The sequence below is a fragment of the Lytechinus variegatus genome, chromosome 3, assembly GCF_018143015.1.
Source record: "Lytechinus variegatus isolate NC3 chromosome 3, Lvar_3.0, whole genome shotgun sequence".
NCBI classification, from domain to species: Eukaryota; Metazoa; Echinodermata; class Echinoidea; order Temnopleuroida; family Toxopneustidae; genus Lytechinus; species Lytechinus variegatus.
In genome coordinates this window covers 38,713,074-38,739,650 of record NC_054742.1, presented here as the reverse complement: position 1 = coordinate 38,739,650, position 26,577 = coordinate 38,713,074, and the positions used below count along the sequence as shown (strand labels likewise).

Sequence of the window (26,577 nt, the reverse complement as noted above, 5' to 3'; positions counted from 1 at the left end):
CCCCCAAAAAAAAAAAAAATTGACAGTGTTCGGGAAAAAAAGTTTAACCAGACATTAATTCTTTAAAACGCATTCGATGTTATATACCCCCGAAACACAGCTCTTATGCTGCATAAGGCTTTAATCCAACCGATATTTGACTATTGTTGTACAATCTGGAGAAATTGCAATAAAAGCCAACTAAAACGTCTCCAAGTTCTACAAAACAGGGCACTGAAATCTGTCTTAGAAGTAAACAGTCGATTTAGTACAGCGAATATAATAATGCCATTTTAAAGGTTGATCAAATCAACAAGAGATGGAACAATCAGTCAATTTTTACCATTTTAAAATTGGTCAGTAATCTAGCTCTATCTGTCCTTTGTACCCAAATCACACTTAAATCACGAGAATATCTTCTAAGAAACAAAATAAATCTAACTACCCCTCATTCTAATTATCTAAAAACAGTCCCCTTTATTCAGCTTCTAAATTATTCAATAACCTACCCGCAACTACCCGATCAGAAAGAACTCCTTGCACGTCTCATTACTACTTTTCACTTTCTTAATTCAATCCTACACCCCAATCACCCTTGTTGATATTGCATTATATACCCCATTTTTTCTCTTCTTTCATGTTTAATTTTGACGTAACTTTGTATATCATTTCGTCTATTTATTTTTCATTTTTGTTTACTCCAATTTTACTTTTGCGAATTGTATTTTATTGATGCTTTGATATATAATGTTTTTCGTTCTTATTTTTTAAAGCTTATTTTATGTTGTTATTATTTGTTATTATGATTTTGTTTACGGCCTTGCTGAAAAGTAGCTTCTAGCTGAAAGCAACCGTGATTAAATAATTAAAATACAATGTAATACAATACAAATTTCAAGCGGATAGACGGATGAAAATAATCTATTTTTCATTGTCTTTAATAATTTTGACGTTTTCCTCCCTAATTAAGAAATAATCACAAACATTCTTAATTTATCATAATGATTCTCTTCGTAATCCCTAGTCACATGTAAGTTAACGACTGGAAATCCATTCATCAAGTCAGGTGAAAAATAAATGAGATGCTTTAAAAAGTCCCAAAGTATTCTCACTTTCTCTTCGTTTGACAATTCTGCTATTGACGTGTTCTATGTTTCCTTTGCCTGAATAATCATATTGTTTTTCGAAATAGTGGAAAGTGTATTACCTGATTACTGTGTAGTCTTATTTTAAACTGATTAAATTGTGAAATTATAGGGGAGACCGGGGTTAGTTGGAACATGGGGTAAGTTGAAACATTGCAATTTTCTTTAACGCCTGTAAAATAAATTCATGCAATACTGCCCTCAATTTATAACAACAATAATTCAACACTGTTGTATTATTAGTAGCAATAAATTGAGGGCAGTATTGCATAAATTTATTTTACAGGCGTTAAAGAAAATTGCAATGTTTCAACATACCCCATGTTCCAACTAACCCCGGTCTCCCCTACTCTCAAAAGTTTATTCGTTAATGAGCAGTACAAGACAAGCAGGCCTTGCTAAAAGAATCACTGAAACGTAGAGGGCGTCAACATTCGCCCACAGCGTTGTGAATTGAATGCAAAAAAATTGTAATAACATTTTATTCTACTTTTATGAAAAAAAAAATCGAGATTTTGATTTTTCTTAAAAAAATAGTTAGAGATCAATCTTATATTTAAAAAAAATTTTGGTAAGCTGGTCCTTGTGATGATTGTATTAAATCCCGCCCCAATATATACTCTTGTTTCTTCTGAGTCCATTTTGACTAAAAACTACGTCAATTAGGAGTCAATTTCATTCTGAGTTTAAAAGACTTGGATCTCTTTGACTCAGTATGAGTTGATTTCAATCAACGCCACACCATTCCGAGTCAATTTATTTTTAATATAAGTCACATCAACTAAGAATGGAAACGACTCACAGCCTGAAGGGAATCCAAGTCAAATTGAATCTGCAGGGGAGGGGGGATGCAGGGACAACTTTTAAAGGAAAATCTCGTCGACTGAGGTATTCTTCAAAATCATAAACTCATTCACATGGGTGGAAAGTATCGAACGTTGATTAACGTCTGAACTTAATAAGTCTGTTGTGCTCTTCACACTGCACTTCAATGTCTTTGACAAATACTGTCATCAAAAGTTATTTTTATTAATTTGAAAGTTTAATTTTGTAATTCAACTGGTTTACAGATCTTAGGGTGTTTAGGGTATTTACAATTTCACGGCAAAAAAATTACGGCCTTCTTGCACCTTCTGGTGAAAAAAGTGAACCGGATACACACGGGATCTGCAGAGGCCAATATTAATATGTGACAGGGTCTCTAAATTGGTTATAAACGTTTGATATAATGATTTGAGCAGTGGATTATTTTTTACCAGGGAGGTAATGCGACGAATGTCCCATTATATTTCTGTATCATTTCAGTCAGATAGTTGACTGGTGGTGTGCTATATGGCAGGATAATGTTTATACGGCGAATGTAGCAGTAGTTTGTTGAGTTGAGGCACTACCAGAAGGATGGGAACTGGACTCGGGTTTGAGGCTGGCTTCCGTCTGTTAAATCACAACAACATCAACAAAAATGTACATTATTATAGGCCAAACCGGAAGTTAAAGACTAGATATTCTTAATGACCATCCCCACCACGAAAATTCATATATAAAAGAAATATGTACAAGAACTAAAAACGAATGTTCATCCGTATATTATTAAAGGTCAAGTTCACCTCAGAAAAATATTGATTTGAATCAATAGAGAAAAATCAGACAAGCACAATGCTGAAAATTTCATCAAAATCGGATGTAAAATAAGAAAGTTATGACATTTCAAAGTCACGGTTTCGCTTATTTTTATCAAAATAGTTCTATGAACGAGCCAGTTACATCCAAATGAGAGAGTCGATGATGTCACTCACTCACTATTTCTTTTGTTTTTTATTGTTTGAATTATACAGTATTTCAACTTTTACGAATTTGACAATTAGGACCTCCTTGCCTGAAGCACAAAATGTTAATATAATGGAATTCCACGTGTTCAGGGAAAAATGAAACCTCATTTCATATGACAATGACGAGAAAATCAAAATATTTCATAATTCAAACAATAAAAAACAAAAGAAATAGTGAGTGAGTGACATCATCGACTCTCTCATTTGGATGTAACTGGCTCGTTCATACATTCAACTATTTTGTTAAAAATAACCGAAACTTTGAAATGTCATAACTTTATTATTTTACATCCGATTTTAATGAAATTTTCAGTATTATGCTTGTTGAATTTTTCTCTTTTTATTCGAATTAAGTTTTTGTTTGGGTGGACTTGTCCTTTAAGTTACTTTTGTAACCATTATGTCGAGTTATTTGTTAAACTGCAGGGCGCCTTTGGAAAGCAGTTTTGCATAACTGAACAGGCCTACGCTGCAGTATACAAAATAAAGAAAAAATAATAATGATAATAAATGGTAAACACTCATAAATACCTTAATCATTATACAAAAATTAAGTTATCACTATATCCACAAGAGTTGTTTTATATAAAAAGATATTTAAATTACATGATAATTAAATAATAATTTATAATTATAATAATTCATAAACCAATTAAAACAAGCGATTATCTATATGGTTGTGCCATGCAATATCAAAATAATGAAAAGCAAAGAATGAAAAAAAACTTGAGGTGGGGTGCAAGAAAGGGAAGGGGTGGTTCTGGGAGGAGGGGGTGGGGACAGGCCAATGTGTTTCATATTCTTCTTTTTCCAGATTTCATTCTTCTTCATGGTCTTTGTTGAACTTTTTTTTTCAAATTCATTTCTTTTGCCCAAACACTCTTTCGTATATCTAGATAAATACCTTGAACTAGACAACATTAATCGTGTGTGTGTGTGTGTTTGGGGGAGGGAAGGGGGGGGGGGGGCTCCGTCGGAAAATAGATGGTATAGTTTTGTATCATATTGTTTGCACATAACAATGAAGCTCAATTGTTCCAATTTACTATTCTGCCCATGGCCAAAGAGAAATGTGTTGGTAAATAATTGTACCGAAGAAATTCCAATTGACTTTGATATCGTACATTAAAATGTGTCAAGAAATGAATGATAATCATGAAGAATGAAGGTGGAGGATTTATTCTAAATAGGAGCCTACCTTAATACCTTGCATCTCTACGTTGCTTTTGCCATTGTTACCCACTTCCTTGCTAGCCCTCTTCCAGCTCAATCCCTTGGCAGCGGCACCGGCCTGGACGGCCTTCTCCGTCGGTGGAATTGTTCGCTCCTCTTTGCTCTTCCTACTAGCCTCTCGGTTTCGCTGGCGGGTCTGCCAATTTTGGTTTATCTGCTCGCATTTCTCCTGTTTTTGTTCATGTTTCAAAGGAAGGTTTAAACTTTAGTGATTATTGAATTACCAAAGACGCACAGGTGCTCGTTTCAATTATAATGTATATCCAATTGCTTTATGATCAGTCGTCAACATAATAGGTGCGCCTAAATCATATAATATATCGATATTGGTGATATTTTCAAACAAGAGAAAACTTGAATTTTTACGTCCAAGTCCACACGTAGAATACATTTCATCGCCCCCTTCAAAAAAAATAAAGTTAGCACGAAATGGACGCAACCGAGATTATCACTAACTTAAGGTATTTGAAAAAAAAATAGTTTAAGGTAAAAATTAAAGGATTTGGTACAAATGCACATTTTACTGCATTTTTTTTATAAAGGTGCAAGGCTTTCCTGGAATTAAACATGGATCACCTTTGTTTACCAGTACAATCTAAAAAATTAGATATTTGTTTTTTCTTTAAAATAGGCTATAAAATAGACCCTCCTCTCAGATTATTCAACAATAGTTAATACGGAGTCTATATATAAAAACTTAAGGTAACAATGATAGGCAAATTTCTTATAATAGGTTCTCATGACATCCATCATCTGCAAACTATGTTTGATATGTTTGATGACACAAACCAAATCATTTGCTCTTCGATTTATTTTTAATGTGCTCCATATGCACATTAAAATTAAGTGGTTATGTTTGATAAACATTTAATAGTGTAATTTATTGTTAATATGTAGGTATTCGATAACAGATGAATACCATTTTGCTTTAAAAGCCATGCAGAGAAAATTGAATAAAACAAATCCTGAATTACCAAGTATCCGGCTGTTATCTTCTTCATCTTCTGAGTTGTTTTATTTTGCTGTAGAAATACCAAATAAGACAGGAAATTAATTGATTGAAATTGTACAATGAATAGGGCATCAGAAAAGCAGAAAATAAAAAAATGAGCAAAAACAAACATACAAGCACAACAAACTACATAAAAGAGATTAACATCATACTTTGGGGTTGGGGCATTGTATTTTGATAGGCGTGTGCAAGACGATATATTGGTGACGTCATTTTTATTTGTATTATAATCATTTTACACGACTCATTCCTCTCTTTTTAAAAATATGTTTCGGTGTTTTATTTTCCCTTCTTTTTTTTTCACTACTTAAGAAAATGACAGGGGCAGGTTGCCCAACATGTGCTCTATACCAGATTTTATGCATTAAAACCTTCCACTTTTTGATAACAAATTTACACAAAAAAGTCCTGTCATTTTGATTAGGAGGTGGTTTTGAATGTAACTCTATTTGAGTTTAAATTTTCAATGAAAATAAGCGTATTGTCCAGTTGCACAACCAATTAATGACGATTCCTTCTGTCTTCTTTTTTTCTTTCTAGGTTTATGATTTCATCTGCTTTTTATTTTTTGTTATCATAACATATGTAAATATAGCGCCGTCCTATCTGTACACACACTCCCACACAACTGTAGATATCATTTGATTTATAGAGCAGATTTAAAAGAAAAATCTTTTTAGTTCGCCATCTATCATCGACTACGAGATTATAGCATGACGAATTTCCCTTTTGAAGAAAATTCTTTCTTAATTATCCCTTTCCCGCCAAATTCTCGTACATCAGCTTGACTTCCTGCCTCTATACACCCCCGTCTTTTACTGCGTAAATCGGAGAGGGATGGTGGTGCTAATGATAGCATGGATGGAACCGATATAATCGCATCCTCCATTCTCTGGATGTAGTTTTACACGTACAGGGGACATTGTATGTCTATTATCATCATTATTTATGTACTACGGCCCTAATCTGGTGAAACGGTCTAAGTCTAAAATTTCAGTTTTTTTTTCATACTCAAGGATTTTGAAGTCAAAATTGACATCGGGCCAACTCTCAGTGGTACTCGGACTTACGTTCTCTAGACTAGATACCAGAGGCTACTAAAATTGGATTTTATTATTTTACTGGTCATGCTGGTATTTAATCTACAAAAATGATGTATCTGTACATACGGTTACACGGGCCTAATTACAAATGGCAGGCAAAAGTTATTCATTCGAGTAAACCCATTCTCAATTTTTGAAATTGATATTGCTTATTCACAAAAATAAATGAATATGATTAACAATCTAACACTGATTCTAGGGAGGGTAACTACTAAACTTCCTTTTTCCTAATTGGGAAGATATATATCTTTTTTTAAATAATATACTAAATAATATACTCAACTATTTTTACTGGCGGAAGAATTAGGGCCATTTTACTATCTCAAGTGATGAATTTGTTGTTATTGTTGTTGTTGTTCTAGCTTATACGGCGCCATAGAGATATAGACTACGGCGCGTATCATTCAGCAGTGAATTTTTTTTAAATCCTGTCAGGCTAGTCTTCATAAATGCCATTTTCTTTTAATGAGCCGGTCGAGGTACCCTTTTCTGGTCAGATATGGAATGTCATCCTTTCCGCTGGTGGCAGTAAACATTCATCTCTCAAATTTCATCCTAATTTTTAATGATTTTTTGTAAGTAGTGCCATTTTAACACACGAGTCTATGGGAAATGTTTTAGGCCCGTGATACCATACACGATACACCTTCTAGCAGGCAATCATGTTAGTCCCATGGTGATCACTCAATTCATTGTAGAGTATGGAACGGGCTAGTCTATATACTCTACATATACTCTACAATCAATTGAGTATACAATGGACTGAGTAATCAGCACGGGTCTGACATGAATTCCTCCAGTAAATACTGTGGAAAGAGAGACATATGTAATTCTTTCGATGCTTCGTAAAACGGGAGGGAATGAGGAATTACTTTCCAAAAAAAAAGAAGAAACAGAGAATAAAGAAAAAATAGGTCACATTATTATATAACACCTCGATTTGATGGCGCCCCCGATACACTTACCCTTATAAGACTAGAGATGATAAACCCAACGGTGATGTTGAATACCATGCCAGCGAGCACGATGATGGAGATAAAATCGAACCATTTCGCCCAGTCCTTCTCTTTATCGGGATCGTTGAGTTCGACTACGGCTGATAAAGCGTTCTGACCGACCACCAAACATTGGAAGATGAGGCAGGATAACACGTACTTGTCCTGTAGAATAGACATTTGATAGTAACCTCTTTATTTATATGAAATGTTGTTTTTCAAGCTCAAAGAAGTTTAATTTACTCTTTACACACAAGACTTTATATCCTAGAGAATCATGCAAAAAAAAAATCTATGGAAGAAAGTTAAGTTCCTCAGTCGATGTGGATGCCTGATACAACAGTACGAAACAATACTGTACACTTCTTCATTCTTACAATTTCGATGAGAAACGTGCTCTTCATGGAAGTCACAAGCCTCATTCACTCTTAAATTCACTGACTTCGGTTTCGAATACAATGCCAACATTATGAATAATTATATTCGACTATTAAGATATTGCACCTCGTCTTCGTACCTCCCCTCCTCTTTCTGAAAACAAAGTACACATAACACTTATTACATGTGTATATTATCCGGCCTCCCATTATTCGTGAATAAAAAAAAATCTGGAACAGCCACGTGATATTACAATTAAATCATTGCAGGGGGGGGGCACAGTGCCCCCACTTTTTGAAGCACTGAAAAATGCCCTTTTTACGCAAGAAAAGTGCCCCCTCACGAACGTTTACTGTGCCCCTTTCACCTGAGAAAACCCGTATTAGGTGTTACCAAGCGCACTTTCTCGCAAAAATTCCCATTTTTACCCAAGAAAAGTTCCCCTCACGAATGTGTTCTGTGCCCCTTTCAACTGAGAAGGATATTTTTATATGTGTTAATGAGTGCGGCCTTTTGCACAAGAAAAAAATATCCTCATATTTTTGGTTCATTATTACGCCACTGTAGAAGAGCCTTTTATCCCTTTGTTTTAAGGTTACTGTAGTGCCCTTTTCGAAAGAAAAGGTGCCCTCTTTTTTCCTTGTGCCCCCCACTTTCAACTTCGCTCCGTCGCCCCTGAATCATTGTGTGCCAAACTTTTCACAAATTTCCGCAATAATTTTGAATTAAGAGGAACGAATCTAAAGTCTTATATGATTTCCGATGATTTACTTACCAACATGGTTAGATAAGATATGAGTGGAAGAGATTGACTGACGACATATTTGAATGCTACTGCTGTGAGAAGTAGAGTGACTGTCACACTCAGTCTGTCTGCTGGAGCCCCTCGTTCTACCACAAACGATGTGAAAGTTAAGATGACGATCAACAGCTAGAAGAAGTAGAACCATTAATACATACATTGTAAATCAATGAGCTGATTGTACACGGCAATTAGCTGCAGAATGTACAATTGCATAAAAAAGTGTGGATGACGAATCGGTCAAGCCATTTTTTTTTGGGGGGGGGGATTTTTAATTGATTTTTATCATCATGATGATTTTTTTCAATGAGAAATGTAATCCTAATTCGGAGTGGATGATAAAATATAACATTTGAACCACAGTCAGTCTTCCATTGTTTATTTCTATTTCTGTTGTCGATAGTCAAATCTACCCCAACCTGGTTGCCCAACCCCCTCTATCACCACTCGCCTAAATTAAATTTTCATTTTTTTCCCGGTTCACTTCATCGCCATCAACGAAAATTATATTCACCATTGGAAATTTTGAGTGGGAAGTGGATCTAACCTTTCAGGAAGTCCAAATAACTGGTCGATAATTCAAACAGTCATAACACTAACCATCAAAGAAAGACGATTCTATTAACCTCGAATTTGGTTCAGACAATATTTGTTTTGTGATCATGTTAGATTTTTCTTGTAATTCCGTTTAATACCAGAGTTGTACAAATCATCCGATAGAGTATGTTCTTTGAATAACGTAAAGGCTTGTTCGGTCTGAAGTCGGTTTTGCCGGTGTAACTGGCTTTATCCTGCATTGTGAATTCCATAAGTTTGACCAATGTTATTAGTCAAACTGTCTCAAGGGCATTCGTCTGACTATTTGCCGAAAGTTTGCCTCTTCTTGTGACCCTTTTGTATTATTGTCATTTTAGCCAGTCGGTCTTTCGTCAACCTATGTCCGGCAGTTGCGGCAGTCTTTCTTTCTCTCTCTCTTTCAATAATTGTCGACAATGTCGGTGTGAAATGGCATATAGGCTGTATTTTTTGTTAAAGGATAAAAAACCCGTACGTAATACTTAAAACGACAAACGGTCTCACATCTACCTGTAGCGGTCTCTCAATATATCTGTATATGGAGCCTACAAATTTGTTTTTGGTCTATCGTCAGTATCGAGTTGACACACCGCGACGCACGACAGATTCAAGAACTCAGTATAAAATACCAGTTAAACACCAGGTGGGATGTCTTTGTCGCAAATCGTTGAACCGCAACAGCAGTTTCGTCCGAATTTCGGAGCTCGGAGCCGACGAAAAAGAGCCCTGGACGAAACTGCTGTATCGATTCCCCAATATTCAACAAAGACTTTTCTGTTGCTGTTTGTCACGAAGGGCATTTGACGATACATTTTCTATGTTCTTGGATCCGTCGAACGTCGTGCAGCGGAAACTCACATCTCCTCGCTTGAACCCTGGGTTTAAGATTATCACTGCTTACCATGATGAGGGCGATATTCCAGATATAGAAGCCGGGTTTCCGTTGCACATGTGTGGTGATATGATAGATAGGATAAGATCTATGTGCTCCTGTTAAAGCTTTGTCTTCCTCTATTGGTTGAGCTAATACATGTTTCCATAGCTTCCATTGCTGGCCAGCTGAAAAAATAAATTATTACGGGTTTAAATTATACAAAGGTGTGAACCCTGTAAATCAATGCAATGACATTCACAAATCATGATGGGGAAACAGATTCTTTATTGAATAACTGATTAATTTTTAATTATTCCCAACTGACAATAATATCGTTTAATGATGATATATGTTTTAATACACCATTTGTTATACTCAAGACAATTTTATCGAAATATCTAAACATTATTAAAATATGCGCGTGCCAGAAAGTTTTCATGACCAGGTGTGGATTTTCATGATTTTTTTATTATTATTTTTTTTATTATTATCTATTTATTTATTATTATTATATATTTTTTTTTTTGGGGGGGGTAATATGAGCAATAGCACGAGCAATTTTACGAATGAATGATTAATTTAGTACCGAACTGTGAGCAGAAAGATTTCCAGATTTTAAAGAAAATATAAGTAATATAATAATATCATATCTGTATAAACTTATGCTATTCAAAATCATGAAGAGAAACTTTTTGGTCCATATTCCAGTCGCGTGGAAGGTTGATTGTAACTCCGCGAACAATTTTATGAAACACCCCAAAGTCTAGCCTGCATGAAAGATGACGTACAGTGTAGCAATGGTTTCGAAACATACAACTCTCTTAGGTATAATGTCTATACACAAATCACATCTAATAATACTTTAGGATTGACGTCATTATTTCAAGATGGCGGATACAACAGGATATATCACTTTCAACGTACCCTTCGATCTTTTCCTCTTCAGACCTCAAGCTCAATTACAATTTCAGGGGCGAATGTGTTTGGGAGACAAGCCCTTTAATTCGTCCTCTCCCAAAACATATTATTATTTTTTTTTACAACTGTGACCTCTGAGCACAGATATAAGTAACTTGATAATACAGACATTGAAAGTATTCTGGAACGGACCAACTTTTCATGCCCAATTTAAATTGTGTCTGCCATTCAAATACAGATATTACCATTATACGTGTCATATAGATGTATTTTTTAAAGGAATGTGCAGTGGTCCGATGGAGGTAAAGGTTTGTGCTGCTAGAAACTCTCAGAGACACAACGTCAAACGTTGCATACAGAAAACCATGGACACCTGCATGCACAAACATAAATATGGTGCTATCATCATCATCATCATCATCATCGTCATCTCATTTGTTCATATCACAGCATCGTCGCCCTTTTCTTCATTTTGTCTCACCTCATCATTATCATCACCGCACTATAATCAATCATTATCGCATACATCATCATAATAAGCCTCATCATTTCCGACACTTCTCCTTCATGTCCTTTTCATCATTGTCATCATCACTTTCCACGTTTTCATTCTTTTCCCCGTCCTCCTTATTTTTCATAATAATCCCCCTTTCCTCCTCCTCCTCACTACATTCTAAAATAGTAAACAAACATGTACCCAATGTACGGTAAAAAAAGGAACATGGATGTTTTATGGCTAAATTTCAACGCAACATTGAGTTACATTTTACACAGCATTTTGTATTATTTTTCCGAACAAATACGCATGTTCCCCCTTTACCTAATATCAGTGTTGCAGTGCCTTGATGCTCGGCCTTGGCCTTAAGGCCTATTTTTTCAAAGCCTTGGCCTTGAGAGAGCCTTGGCCTTGAGGATTTTGAGCCTTGAAATTTCAAGGCATTTTCAAGGCTTTTTCAAGGCATTTTGTATTTTGTACTTTCATTTGTTTTATACAAGTAATTATAAATGTTTCAATTGTTCTGTACATCTAATGACACTAAATACTACCAGTCAGCTGCAGCAGAAGCAGTAAGTGTACTTAGCAGTGCCATCAATTGCAATTATCATCACATAATTATGTAACAAAGAGAAGTGATGAAAATTAATCTTATTTATTGGTAATATGATGTAATCATGACTAATAAGGATAATGACAATATTAATGATAATGATAATAATTATGATTAGGATTATAGTCAGTGGCGTAACTACAGGGGGGGCATGGGGGCACGTGCCCCCCCCCCCTCCCCCCAATCGGCTGACTAAAAAAAGGAGGAAAAGAGGGAGAAAGGAAGAGAAACGTAGTGGGAAAGAAGACATTAATGTTCATTATAATGTTATAATTATGTTATGTTACATTACATAAGAAACATTTTTTCATATAAATGACACATAATTTGCTCAGGGCATATGTCTTCATTGTTCCTGGTGCTCCCATTGTCTGTTTACCGAGATATATAATCCTGTTATACTAAAACCTCCCGTTTTCAAGTCAATATACACCAAACTACCAAATATATTTCCTCGCACTTCGAGTTATTCTTTTACATGTACAATAGTATGCTTCTTTTTCATGAATACTTTAAGTGATTGTCCCATTTTAAGGTCTTAATATAAAACATTTCCTTCTTACGTTCGCAGTAGTGGATTGGTGAAAGATGTGTGCTCTCCATCAATTCCTAGAATGAGTCCTTAAAATGTCCCTTTTCTGTTTTCTGATCTGAATATCAAAAATTTTTAGCTCGCGCTTCGCGCTCGCATCATTTGGTTAGTGAACTACGTAATGTCTTCTTGAATTCCTACAAACAAGCCTTAAAATGCCCCTCTTCAGGTCTGAATTTCCTAAATTTTCAGCTCGCGCTTCGCGCTCGCAAGATTTGATTAGTGAGATGGGTATGTTAATCATGATTACAAGTGCTTTATGTGCATGTTTAGATGTAATTCTAACAAAATCAGCAAGCGCTTATTGGCACTCCCATTAGATGACTATGGTGAGATGTGGATAATCTTAATAGATAAAAGATTCCTAAAATATAGTCCTTAAAATCTTCCTGTTTGGGGTCAATATTTACAAAAATTTCAGTTCGCACTTTGCGCTCGCATTATTTAGCGAGACAGGTACGTATCATGATTACAAAAGATTGATTGTAATGTCCCTTTTTAGGTTTGAATATCAAAAATTTTAAGCTCGCGCTTCGCGCTCGCATTATTTGACTAGTGAGATACATGTCCGTTTATTGGCACTGTCCTTATAAAAAATCTCTATTTGGTCAGTATACCTGGCAACTGGGCGCGCTCACTAGGCAATTCCAAGTTTTTGCTGGTGCCCCACAATGCCGTGACCCACGCTACGCCACTGATTATAGTGATTTTATGAAAGGAATAATTCTGACAGATCTGACTGCAATTTAGACAACAATTTTCATACTTTAAAAATAGCTTACTCTAAAGAATGATAACAAGGTTGATTTCTATTCCATTAGGTTTTCCTTGTATTATTTTCTTTGACCAACAAGATTGTTTAAGTTTTAATGATATTCTGAAAAGATTCGGTAAACTTGAACACAAACTTCAATTTCGTCATTTCCAAATGGGCTATGGCATCAATGGCATGATGAGCCCAAAAATGTTGAGGGGCCAAGCATGGCATACAGAGCAAAATTTTAGGTTTCAAAATCAACAAATTTTGGATTGTGCTTGCATAAATTATTGTTAAGGTTCGCATTCAATTTACACAAAAAAAATGCTTAGAATGTCTAGTTTTTAGGTCGGAATATTACAAATTTTTGAGCTCGCGCTTTGCGCTCGCATTATTTGATTGGTGAGTTATGTATCCTATTTATGAGTCACTAAATGCAGTCCAGAACAGCTTCCTTTTCTGGTCTGTAAAAATTTCAGCTTGTGTTTTGTGCTCGCGTTAATTTGTTTAGTAAGATGCATACCTTTTTCATGATTACAAAAACAGCTCGAAATATTTAAATTTCATTTCTTATTACATCTTATTACAACATCTCGCAAGGATGCCCTTTTAACAGTGATTAGCACCATAATTGACCCAAAATCGAGTTTTACAACTTCAAAATTGTTTTTTTTTTCAAAACCACTTGCTCGCTAATTAAAGCCTAAATCAAAATATCTGTCTTATCAATTAGAAATAACTTAAAAAAGCTTTGCTGAACTGCACCAAAATTCTCATTTTGACTTATACTGTAAGTGCATTTTTGGCTTTGACCTCCCCCCAAAAAAAAATACATTCTGCCTCCCCTGTCCCAGGTAGAGGAGAAAGACATATGTTGAGAATGGGCATGCCAGGATCAGATCACCTTGGTAATAATGATTGCAATGTGAATCGCCTAGAACAATAATTAAATGTACAAAGGTAACTACATATTTATTTTAATTTTATGTCTAAATCTACATGATCTATCATGAAATTATTTTCGTTTTAAATGTACAAGGGTCAAAAATTTTGCTCGCTCACACCTTTTATACATTTGGTCCTGTGTGTCATGTATGCTGCCTAAGCATTGTTGTCTAATTTTTTTTCCATATATTGTACAATTGAAATGCCTTGGCCTTGGCCTTGAGGTTTTCAGGCCTTGGGTTTCCATGCCTTGGCCTCAGCCTTGGTTATTGAAGCCTTGGCCTTGGGTATTAAAGCCTTGGCCTTGGCCTTGGAGGTTTGAGCCTTGACTACAACACTGCCTAATATTTACGTAAACTTTAACCTTTTGGTGTGCATCATCATCATCATCATCATCATCATCATCATCATCATCATCCCCTTCATCCTCCTCATCACCATCATCAGCACCACCATTATATAAACCACCACCACCACCACTGTCACCATCTTACTATCATCACCACCATCGCCACCAACACCACTACTATCACCACCACCGCCAAGATCATCATCATCATCTTCATCATCATTGTCATCATCATCATCATCATCGTCATCATCATCATCATCATCATTGTCATCATCGTCATCATCATCATCTTCATAATCGTCTTCGTCGTCGTCCTCCACATTGATATCGCTGTCTTCATTCCGTAAGTTCGTACCTGTGAATGTATCGAGTCTGATGCTGTCCTTGATATTCATATCTTTCACAAACTCCACATCTTCTACTGGCCAATCAGACATCAGTTTAATAGTCAGATCCTTTTCAAATCAAGCGTCATCATTAAGAGGAATAAAAATAGATTTAGACGTATTATCATCTTGGAATACATTTTTGGAAACTTTATTTAACGTTAGGGGGTATCCATCAATACAACTGCAGAGAGCCAAAATGATGTTAGATGTGTAATCTTCATGATCTTTATTGGCAAACAATAGTATTAGGGGAACATTACGTCAATCAAGAACTTGTTAGTGACGTAGTTGACGTTTCGTAACCTACAGATCAACTCATTTTAGCAGTACGTTTGTCATAAAAACAATATTTCTCTCAAAAGGGGATGATATACCCAGGCGTTATAATATTCAAAAGGTGTCCATCTGAAATTTTTAAAATCATGTCGCCATGACTTCAAAATTGCAATGAAACATAACAAATGACAAATAAATTAAAGTAACATTTTCTGTAGAAACGTTGGCATAAGCTTAGGAGGGGGATACAGTAATGTGTGGTGTGTATAAAATAGTACGTAAAAGAAACTGAAATACTTTATGTGCATTCTCTGTTCAAAATTCTGTGCGCGTTAGAGTAATAACATCATCAAACAAACCAAATCCTAATTACGATATATCGTCTTACCTGGCAATCGAAGGGGAAATCCTTGAGTTGCATACTGCACTTGAATGTTCCTTTCATTCTGATCGATAAACGAACATCCGGGCTACCACTAGGATCGTCATCTTCATTGGGAATGATGTAATGATTGGTTTGCATCTTATCTATATTCACTGCATTAAAGAAATAGATACGAGGATCCCATTGCTCATCCCAATTTACCTCCTGCAGAGAAACAAAATGGGAAGAAAAAAATGAATGTGAATGTTCCACCATATTAAAGACCAATCAATCTCAAGGCCATTCATTAAATTGTTTTGAGCTATAACTATACACTCTAAGCATTTACTTCACTATGTCCTAGTTGCTTTAGAACACAAATATTTCTGAATATGATAAAATAGAAATATATGACTACACACACCTACACACATGCCACAAAGCTGACCCTCGTAGAAATATATATTTTCACTACAGTTACAATCAATTACATTTTTATTGTATTCCCGTGTTTGATTTCATAAAGAATAAAGACAAACTAAGCAGGGAAAGAACCTACCTCTCTCTTCTTGCCTTTAACATTTGGTTCCTTCCACGTGACACTCAAATATATCTCTGCTGTAAACTGCTGACTTACTGTATCAATATCACCTACAGTGATAACGTTACATCGAATCCTTGCAAACACCTGAACAACAATTAAGAAACACAACGTTATTAGAATTATTAGATATAACCCGTCCCGGCAGCGCCGCCATGGCCTTTCTTTGGTTTAGGTAAGACATCTATAAGGTTGGCGCAATGACGCCACGAAGGGAAAGGGGTGGGCAACTTACATGATTTTGCTTGAATAACAGGGGGTAATAAATCATAGAGTTACTGTGCTTTCTCCTTGTTTTTTAACTACCTGAAAAAAGGGCGGTCACCCTGCCCCTATGGAGCCGCCCCCTGAAGTAAGGTAATATTTTTCATTAAAAAAAAATTGTTTAGTTAAAAATGTGTATAATTTCGCCGTTTTTTTTTCAAATTTTTACTCTTATTGTTGTTATTGGTATTATTATTATTGTTATTATCATTATCATCATCATTATTATTATCATTCTTCTTATCATTATTATTATTATCGTTATCATTATCATCGTTATCATGGATGATTATTGTTATCATTTTTTATCATTAGTATAATCATTACTATTGTTATCATTCTTAGGTAAATAACAATTTTCATTGTAATTTCATTGCAATTTTCATTGTAATTATGATTCATTTTTATTATCATCATCATTTATTATAATTTTTTCAGTTATTGTTGTTATTACAATCATCATCAACACTTTCACGTAAGGAAAGAGTGTACGATTCTGTGACTCTTAATTATTGGCATTCATTTAATATCAGGCTTTCCCAGTTCCTTGACCTTGAGCTTCCGTGGATGATTATTGGAATACTATTTCTATCAAAATAAAATTTCGGAAAATAATTCAAGTTAATACTAGACCAATCATCATGATTATATTCTCGACAGTTGACATTTTGTGAGACGGTCTTCTACATCCGACAGTCTTTATCTCCAAATAAAACCAGATCATTTCAATATTTTTGTCGCTTCTTCTAATTTCGTCGAGCGGCTGTTTGGGCCAGATAGCACTTCCAGTCTGACGTACTTTATGAGCAAAATAGTCTACTCGCACAGACCTACTCACAAATTCACTGTGACGAACGTTAGTTCTTGAAGGCATCGATATTAGTCTTTTTCTCAATCCATTGGTTTTGTACAATGCCTTTCAATAACTCACTTTTATATTTCTACGCGAGATTTACGTTTCATTAAGTTCCGATATGAAGATGAGGAATATCAATTTGTAAATAGGATACGAGAGATTATATATAGGCAGTTTGTCCCACTAGGTTGTTATGATAATTATGATTACAAATCATAACGGTATTTCCCCAAAATAATATGAACATCTAATTAACATGACTCGGACAAGACATAGTTGAATTTATGACATTATGCTAAGATAATTTTCTCTCTTGCTGAAGCCAACATACTATGTCAGAATGTTGTAGGAATTTCACCATGTACAGCAAATCAAAACGATGAATCATAAGTCAAAGGACCATTTAAATTGATATTGATAGTTTCATGATTCAAACCTGCTTGTGTACACAGTTCAGGATTATTCTAGTTGACTCGGTCGAAACCACAATCTCAATCTCTATCATATTTTCGACTCATGTCAGATCATATATTTCCTTACCATGCTGATCTTCATTTCACAGGTGTTGAAAAGAAGGTTTATTCACCCAATCCTCTATAATTGTCAGTGATCGAGGCCCGAAAGGGAAGTATCGATCCCAACCTTGCAAATAATCTTGACCTACTTTGGAGGGAAACATCGACCATTTTCATAGGACCTTCCCAACATTGAACTAAGAAGAGAGACAACATTGCACGGTTTACCCCCCCCCCCCCGAAAAAAGTTCATTCCTTTTTTTTCTGAGCTTGGTTACTTATAAACACTATTGTTTCAATGGTAATCAGGTAAACATAGCCATCTCATTCAATCATGAATTCATTCATTCATCCATTCATTCAGTCAGTTATACATTATTTATTGATTTATTTTTAGTATTAATTTATCCGTTCATCCATCAGTCCATCTATTCATTACCTCACTGTTTATTTATTCATTTGTGCATGCAACAAGACCAACTACTTTAAATGATAAACATTATTCATCATGTTCCTAAAATAATGTAAATACCGCTGAACTGGGGGCAATCATTGCATTGTTTCGTGAACTCCGTGAAGAATAGCCACAGCAAAAGGATACAAAATTGAGGAACATTATCAGTGTTTGATGTCTTAGCTAGACGCTCAGTATATATTACAGGTATATTAACATGACTGCATCAAATATTTGTAATTATTTACAAGTCTTTACATAATAGGAGTTGCTTCCTTTACATTCCATAACAATTACTTCTATGGCAATCTGCCATGAATGTCTTTATTCCACAGATTGGAAGGATATTGGTTCACTCCATCAGCCAAATTGTTTATTATGCTACAAATATACCGCTATGATAACCATCAGAATTTTTTTTGTACGGCAATATATCTTGGTCATGTTTAGGCTATCAGAAATATCTAACAATTAACCCTCTTTCTTGCATACCTTTAAGGACCAACATAAAGATAACATATATTTCGTTGGAAAATTTCCAGTTCCGTAATTGACATGGGCCTTCATACACGTGTAAACTGTATGATATACAATCCGATAACCTAACTGTTCTGTACATGAAATGTAATTCGCTCCGAGGTCCGATCAATGCCCCCCCCCCCGATAGCATGTGCTGTATGCCATCGATAGCATGTGACACAAACAAGAAGCATTTAGAAAGATACCCCCCCCAAAAAAAAAAAAGAATCGAAACGCATTATCTTTAAGATTTGATTGTAATGTTGACGAATTATGATTAGATCATACAGAATGTAGGTCAGTCCTTTGCAATAACAAATGCTTATAGTTGACTCTCTAAAACGAAGATAATATTTCGGTGAATAAGTTCACGTGAAAGCCAACTTTTCCCGAAGAGATTGAGTGGTATGGAGAAACACAAAATGAATTCATACATCTCTTGATAATACCAACTAATATGACTTGATTCACTGAAGCATTTGGTTAAAGTTGGTTTCAAACGCTCAGGAAGAGATTCAAAGTTATTCACAAGATTGTTTGAATGAATGTAGAGATGGGGATGAATCATTGTATCTTTGGATTAACATACAGATCAGGGTGCATGATTTACTAAGTCTGGCAGGCTTTTCCGAGACTAAGTGATGATTGGGAGAGGGAGTGTGAGACTATGTGTGTGTGTGAGAGAGAGGGGGGAGAAAGAGTGTGTGGGAAGAGAGAGACAGGTTGAAAGAAAGAGATCATGCTGTTTGATGAAAAATTGAAAATGTGGAATGTTCTTTCACCGGAATTAATTCATCAAAGAACCGGTTATAGAGTGAAATCCAAGTAAGTGAATCACTTTGAATATTGGTACACGCCTTAAGATAAATCGGAAAACAGGACCAGGAATCTTCAATTTTTACCCATGCTCAGAATGTTCTTGCATGCATTTGAAAAAAATTGAATGTATTTTCATAAAGGTTGCAAGAAATTCTGCATTCTGTGTCAACCATGTCAACGATAACAAAGTATTTGTTAATGTTCAAAGTCTGGTTTACTTTTTGATATCAAACCGTTTTTTATGTTCTTAATGACATTTCCAAAGTTTTTCTAAATAAATGTCATCTCTTGTGATTATTTCGTTTGTGTAATACATTTATAAAAATCAAATCACAAATTGAGCTATTATTCATGTTATTTGAACGGTTTTGGGTATTTCAACTTTGATGTTTAAATATTTGTCCCTTTAACCAATCTGAGACAACAGAAATGATGCATAAACAAAATAAAAGCAATATATCGTATTATTCGTTCATTGACTATCGTCCTTTCATGACCTTTAAACATATCTGTATGAGGGAAGAAAATTCCGCACATTGCCAACTTAATTCTATTTAGAGTTCCTTTATGTCCTTGTTACTGTCTATCAACTCATTAAAATAATTGATTATTACCTGTGAAATAGTCTAATCTAATTATGACAAAGAAGAATATCGTAGTCTAATAGCAAATGAGAATATAGTTCCGTTCTAGTTGAATAATAATATTTCCCGGAAGATATCTCATTTCTTTGAGTTAAGGTAAGCCTAATAAAGGCGTTGGTCCCTGAAGGTGTCCCTTGTGGGTGTGTTTTGTTGGGTCTTGTTTCGCTTATCACAGGTACTCAATGCTTTCCTGTATAAGTAACTGACAACCCACGAATTGATGCTAGCTCGCTGATATAAGGAGCGATGTTTGTGAACCATATTATACATTTAGAAATTGGTTTAGCCTTCACTTATATTTTTAATCGGTAAGGTCTAAATTGTGGTGTTGTTTATCACGCTGTCAAATCAAATTTATTTTCAAAGAGGGTGAAGTGCATGCGCAAGTGTGTGCGGGGGTTTAGAGTGGGTGGATGAGTGGGGGTGTCGTGTTTGTGAAAATAATAAAATGAAAATAGACCGATAGAAGGAGAGAGAGAGAGAGACTGTGATTTATAGTAATCATGATAACTGATTTTCCCCAAAATTATTAATATATACTCACAATACGAAACGGGCGGCAATTTTTTTACAAACAAATCTTTAAACATAAATGGTATCTGTGGTAACTGACAAAGTACCATGATATATGTTGAAACAAACTATATATTCTGACAAGTTGTTCTGTATGTCATGATATCTTCTTTTGTTTGCGGTTTGCTGAGGTTCCAGCAACCAGTCACAGGAACACCATCATACAAACCTTCCGCTTTCTGTATCCTAAACCACAGATTGGGAAGGGTATGGGGTAATCTTAGCCCCCTTTGCAGCTTCGTTAGAAGAATCATTATTATACGGCCGTTCATATGTGGGCTATGTGGTTATTTTCTCTATATGACCAATGGAATAGAGGATATCTTTCATACATAGTTTATTCAAATATAATAAAATGGGGTCTTTACCTATCCCGCACTTAATGTCCATGAAGGTGGAACATCTTTGCCGATGATCAATGGTGCTAATATCTTTTAGCCCATCTCCCATGTGTCAAGAATGAAGAAAAGGAAAATCATTACCCATCATCTAACCACAACAGTCTCATAGATCACTTGATTAAAACGACTTTAAAAATACAAGGTGATTAAAAGCACAATTTGTCACCCCTTTATGCAATGTTTAAGGAATGTTTGGTTTGATTATCTTCATTATTACTTGCAAACGTCGAATCGAATTTTGACAGGCAACGCAATTCAAGCTCACATTAAATCTGAGAACTTGATTAATGAAATAGCATGAGATCTGCAGTAGATATTAAACTATAGAAGTACTTTTTTTCGAAAAAAAATGGTAATAGTAACAGTTTTTATCCGACACTGATTTATTGTCAGAATCCAAAATGTAGAGACCTGCAAATACGAGTATAGCTAAGTTCATATCAATAAATAAGCATAAGGTAAATCATGCCTACTTGAAAAAAATTACATAAATTTAAGTGTACGTTCGGTTACATAATAATAATCATACACACCATTACAATACATAAGATATAGTTTAAATCATTTAAAAGAATAAAACTGTATAGCTACATCATGTAGCTATACAGTTTCATTCTTTTAAATGCATGTAATGAGCCGATTGTCTTTCTTAAAGACCTCCTCTTTTACCAAATTAGTATATTAGGAATCGGCTTTTCTACGGCAATAGGTTCCTTAAAATGCAATTGACCCCGCGCGGGAATCTTTTACTTAATAGGTTCAGACAGCGAAGACCGATAGCAGCGGTTTCATCAAACTACAGAGGTTTGGCTGGTCCTAATTACTGGTCCTGTGGCTTCATTAATTAGACCTAGAACCAGCTGGATAACCCATGAGACACCGAATGACCCTGGTACCGATCAGGCCAAGTCTTGGTATCAATGAACATTCCGAGCAGCTGATGTATTCTGTATTCATCAGTCACGAAATTGACCTCACCTTCAATTCATCTAAGAATGTACTTATTACATTTACTTACAGCTACTGAAGATGAATTACATGACAGCTTATTTGATGGTAATACAAAGTATATATCTGTCAATTAAAATGATGATGAGAACAAATGCGATGCACAAGTAGGTAGTACATAAAGTAGGAGAGTCTTTGACACAACTCCCACATTTTTTAAAACGAGTTTCTCGATATTAGCTCAATTATTGGCGATCATCGTCATTATTGAAAAGGAAGTTAATTATGTTTTTCAAAAATACAGGAAAATATAATTTTCAATCTTGCAGATGCCATATTGTTATTAAATAATGCTATTTTCACCTTGTATTGTAACAAAAAATCATAACTCTTTTTCGCCATAATTTAGTGAACATTTGCGATCTTGTCTTACCCCATACGGGGATAATATACACCGCTATCCTGCGCTTCAATTTTGGCGGTAAAACTTAGCAGTGGATGATGGATCACCAGATTCGACATCGCCTTCCCCATGCAAGTTTGGGCGAGAATTTCAAGATTTAGGCAGTGGGTTTAGGCGGAGGACGTGAGTCAAAAGTGATAATATCAGTTGAGGAAAGTTGTCGCCCTGCTTGAAAGGTACAAGTTCTAGGGTTAATATTAGCGGGGATCGAGGTCTTAGCCCACTCCCAGGGAACTTTAAAAAAAAGGATGTGGCGTCAAGATTGTAAGGTGTATAGCTGTCTTCTTTTAGATTTTCACAACACCTTCAATACAATTTAATAAAATGATATTTAGTATATTGGATTATTGTTGTGATTGCTTATCTCATTTGACAAATCCAAATAGTAATATGTATCTGTAATGATTTCAGTCAAATAGCAAATCGTATTAAATCTCTTTTCATACTAGTGCTGTAAAAATCTAATACTTGCATTCAACCTTCATCTGACATTTTTCATATCTTCCTTTTCATTTTCTGCGTTTTCTTTCTTTCTTTCTTCAACTTCTTGTTGCTCCTCTCCAAATTCTTCTTAGCTTCCTTCTTTTTCTTTTCCTTTTCGTCATCCTCGTCACCCCTCCTCCTTCCTATTCGGTCATATTCATGATTTTGTTCTTTTCTTTCTTCTCTACAAACCTAACATACCGTGTCCTGACATAACTAATGGAATAACTTATGCTTATAACTTACACTCTTAAAAATGTTGGGTAACATACTGTCCACAAAACAATTCGTTAAAACTTTATCCAATTCTGGGTAGTTTTAAACCAATAATGTGTGCTTTGGGTTAAAACTACAAAGTATTGGTTGAAAACTACCCAGCGTTGGATAAATTTGTTTAACCAATTGTTGTGTGGACAGTATGCTGCCCAAATTACAGCATTTCCTGTGGTAAAGGGTGGAATAGGACAATGACAAATTAACACATCCTCGGAATATTGGAATATTCGGTTTCGAGGTAAAAGGTAATGTGCTATTATCACTTAAAACAGCGTCAGTTGTGGTACTAAACTACTGGACTTGTCGTGGTTTCCTTGCAAAATGAAAAAAGAATGTGTTTTTGCTACTTTACAATTACAATCACAAGACAAATATTTCCAAGGAACCGAAGAGTTGGTCATATTATGCTTTTAAATAGTTCTCTCTTTTTATAAAGATTACTTGACAATGATAATTATGAATTGAAAGAGAGATAAAGATATGAATAATAATAACTTAACACTATGTACATGCATGTGCTTGAAGGTATATGCCTACACTAATGCTCCAGCCCTGAAGCCTCTTAAATTCGAAATGATGAGACAGTACCCCCTTTAATTCATATTACTGATAAGCCTACTAAGGGCATCTTGACATTGAACAGTCAATGATATAACAAAATACAATATGCAAATGAAGTTAATTTGATGTTATTAGAATGCCGCCAAGAATCGACACCTCCACCTAAAAAAAAGTTTTGTGGTACCTTTTGTTTGTCTAATCTTGGTGGGTAATACTCCTCCGAGTCTCCAGGTCGTCCATTCACCTCAATCTGTTTGAGAGTTGTCTGGATCTGATCCATGCTCTTCAGCATGTTGTCCAATTTCTCTGCACTTTGATCACCCGACATCTTGAAACTCCGCCACACCCTGAAGAGCTCCTGGCAAGCAAGACCACAATCACCGGTCGATTTGAGGGCAGAGGTAGAGAGCATGCGAGGCGGTGGACGAAGCCGTGCTCGACCGCCAACGTTTGTGCGAAGAACGAAAGGCTGAGGGAGACTGTTTCTTCTTTGATCGTTCTGCCTTCGAGGGGAGACAGAGTACAAGTCCATGAACGCGGAAACTCACACCCTCTGCCAATGAAAATCTAGGCGAGCCTTACATAACGAGAAAGGAAGAAAGGAGATATCCTTGAAAATTCGCCTCTTCCCCTTCCTCTTCTCCTAAGCCCTGATAATTTACGAAAAAAAAAGTTTCACGACGGGGTACGAAGATGTTGCCAAACTTGACTCGTGCCAACGCTCAACATTTGCTGACATCGCTCTAGTCGACCGTTGTTGTGGAGAGGGAGGAGTTTGTCTCCTTCACTGCGAAACGGGTGACGGAGATAAGTTAATTGGCAGAATCCGGCTGAGGGTTTAGGGTAAAGGGAAGGGGGTCGGAAGAGGTAAGGGACGTGATGTCATAGGACCTGATTGCGAGGTACCTGGTGTTTGGATTCATGGATCATCAGGATCATAATGGGTATGGTATTAGAATGGATTATCGACAATTCAATGTGTAATGTTTTTGTCTTTCTCAGACATGAACATAAAAAACCAGTGTATAGCTACACACAATGCTATATGCTGAACTCAGGATCGTTTAGAGAGTATAGAGTGTAGGGCCTAAGAAGAGGTACTCTCGTTGCAAAACGCGAGAGGTAAATTTGGTGAACTTAAAAAAAAATGAAAATAGTATTTCTGATGCGAAGATCATTTTAAGACTAACTGAGATGATAGAATTAATGTTCACACCTCAAGTCTGTGTAAATGATTGAATAAAAAGGCCATAACATTGGTTTGCTAGTCTTACATTCATATTTTCCCAAAATGCGATAAAAAGGCTATTTTAAACATTTATTTTTATCAGATTATAAATGAAGTTATTTTACAATCTAATACGGAGATTATATCCTACATGTTCATTACATTCCATGCTTTAAATGTGATTTGGTAAAAAACACCACAAAATCAGTGTTTCTATCACATTTAGATCACATGGTTCTAATAAAATTCATTCCAAACTTTTTCGTTCTATGGAATCAAAGAAAATAAGCTATATGTTTACTAGCTGAGCAATATGTAATAGACAACAAATCAACAAACAAACAGACAAAAACAAATAAATCAATATAAGAAAGAAACCTAAGCAATAAAGAAATAAGTGGCACCCACTGATGGCCTTATACACATCGTCTTGACCACCCTCGTGATATCACTATATGCCAACATGAAGTCAATTAAAATATAGAAAAAATACCTATTCAGCTCACTTGATATCAAAACAATTACATAGATTAGAATAGGCCTAATGTTTATTGTTTTTTTAATCCAAATCCTGCGATGAAATGCAGTATATATGCGTGTCGTACGGGACAACTTATAATAGGACAATTATTAAAAAATGAATGACACTTTTTATAAGATCCTTGTAGGACAAATCGATCACCCATGGGCCAAATATAGAGAAACTGATATTTGATGTGGAAGAGGGTCATCGTGGCGAAGAATTGAGTAGTAGAAATAACCAGTTGTCTCACGATGTATCAAACGTAGTAGGAAAGCGTTTGATACATCGTGAACTGGTTATTTCTACTACTCGAAGCTGATATTGTCCATCATCAGAAATAAAAGTGTAGGAAAAACTTTGCATTTTTATGTGTCGTACGGGACATTGCCAAAAATAGGTTTGGAAAAATCAGGGCTGCCCTATTATGGATCGTAAAAATGTAGATATTTTTTGGAACCATAAATGATACATTATTCCATTGACGTGCAATATTTTCAATCTTTTCGTGCTTGGCCAATAATGGTTTCAGGCAGTGTTTGTACTTGACTATTTAATAAGCAAATTATTGAAAATTGTAAATTCCATTGTCCCCTCCCCAAAAAGAAAGAATATATATATATCTGACTTCACTTTTGGTTAAAATTAATAATTTTCATAGAATTTAGGTATCAAAATAAAATACTTAATGAAAGCATGAAATTAATGATATTTTAATTAAGTTCTAGTGTGGAATCGCCCTTACTATTTTTAGTTTCATACTACAAAACTGATACTTTTAAAGGTCAGCAATTGCACAAATCAAACAATCACTCTAAAAAATG

The 26,577-nt window shown here is 35.3% G+C and overlaps 1 protein-coding gene across 2 annotated transcripts; it reads right to left on the bottom strand.

The window, feature by feature from the left end:
• Positions 1–1,403: 1,403 nt before the first annotated feature.
• On the bottom strand, positions 1,404–24,785 carry LOC121410970 (gamma-aminobutyric acid receptor subunit gamma-2-like). Of its 2 annotated transcripts, none has more exons than XM_041603383.1 (10): positions 24,190–24,785; positions 16,188–16,316; positions 15,653–15,853; positions 14,955–15,054; positions 9,954–10,111; positions 8,450–8,605; positions 7,267–7,461; positions 5,161–5,208; positions 4,160–4,355; positions 1,404–2,558 (listed from the first exon to the last, which is right to left on the bottom strand). In XM_041603383.1, the coding sequence occupies exons 1-10, from the start codon at positions 24,535–24,537 to the stop codon at positions 2,512–2,514; spliced, it is 1,578 nt and encodes a 525-aa protein (XP_041459317.1). In that variant the 5' UTR covers positions 24,538–24,785; the 3' UTR covers positions 1,404–2,511. The 2 variants fall into 2 exon arrangements, with proteins under 2 accessions (XP_041459317.1, XP_041459316.1); XM_041603382.1 differs by having other exon boundaries at positions 4,152–4,355; positions 24,190–24,784.
• Positions 24,786–26,577: the final 1,792 nt, after the last annotated feature.

What these genes read in the sequence shown, in the direction of transcription:
- LOC121410970 (XM_041603382.1), bottom strand. Translation starts at nt 24,537, where the DNA reads ATGGACTTGTACTCTGTCTCCCCTCGAAGGCAGAACGATCAAAGAAGA. An exon ending in TATCTTATCTAACCATGTTG is followed by an intron (nt 7,462 to 8,449) that starts GTAAGTAAATCA and finishes TCTATTCTACAG; the next exon opens with GACAAGTACGTGTTATCCTG. An exon ending in TCATCTCTAGTCTTATAAGG is followed by an intron (nt 5,209 to 7,266) that starts GTAAGTGTATCG and finishes GTATTTCTACAG; the next exon opens with CAAAATAAAACAACTCAGAA.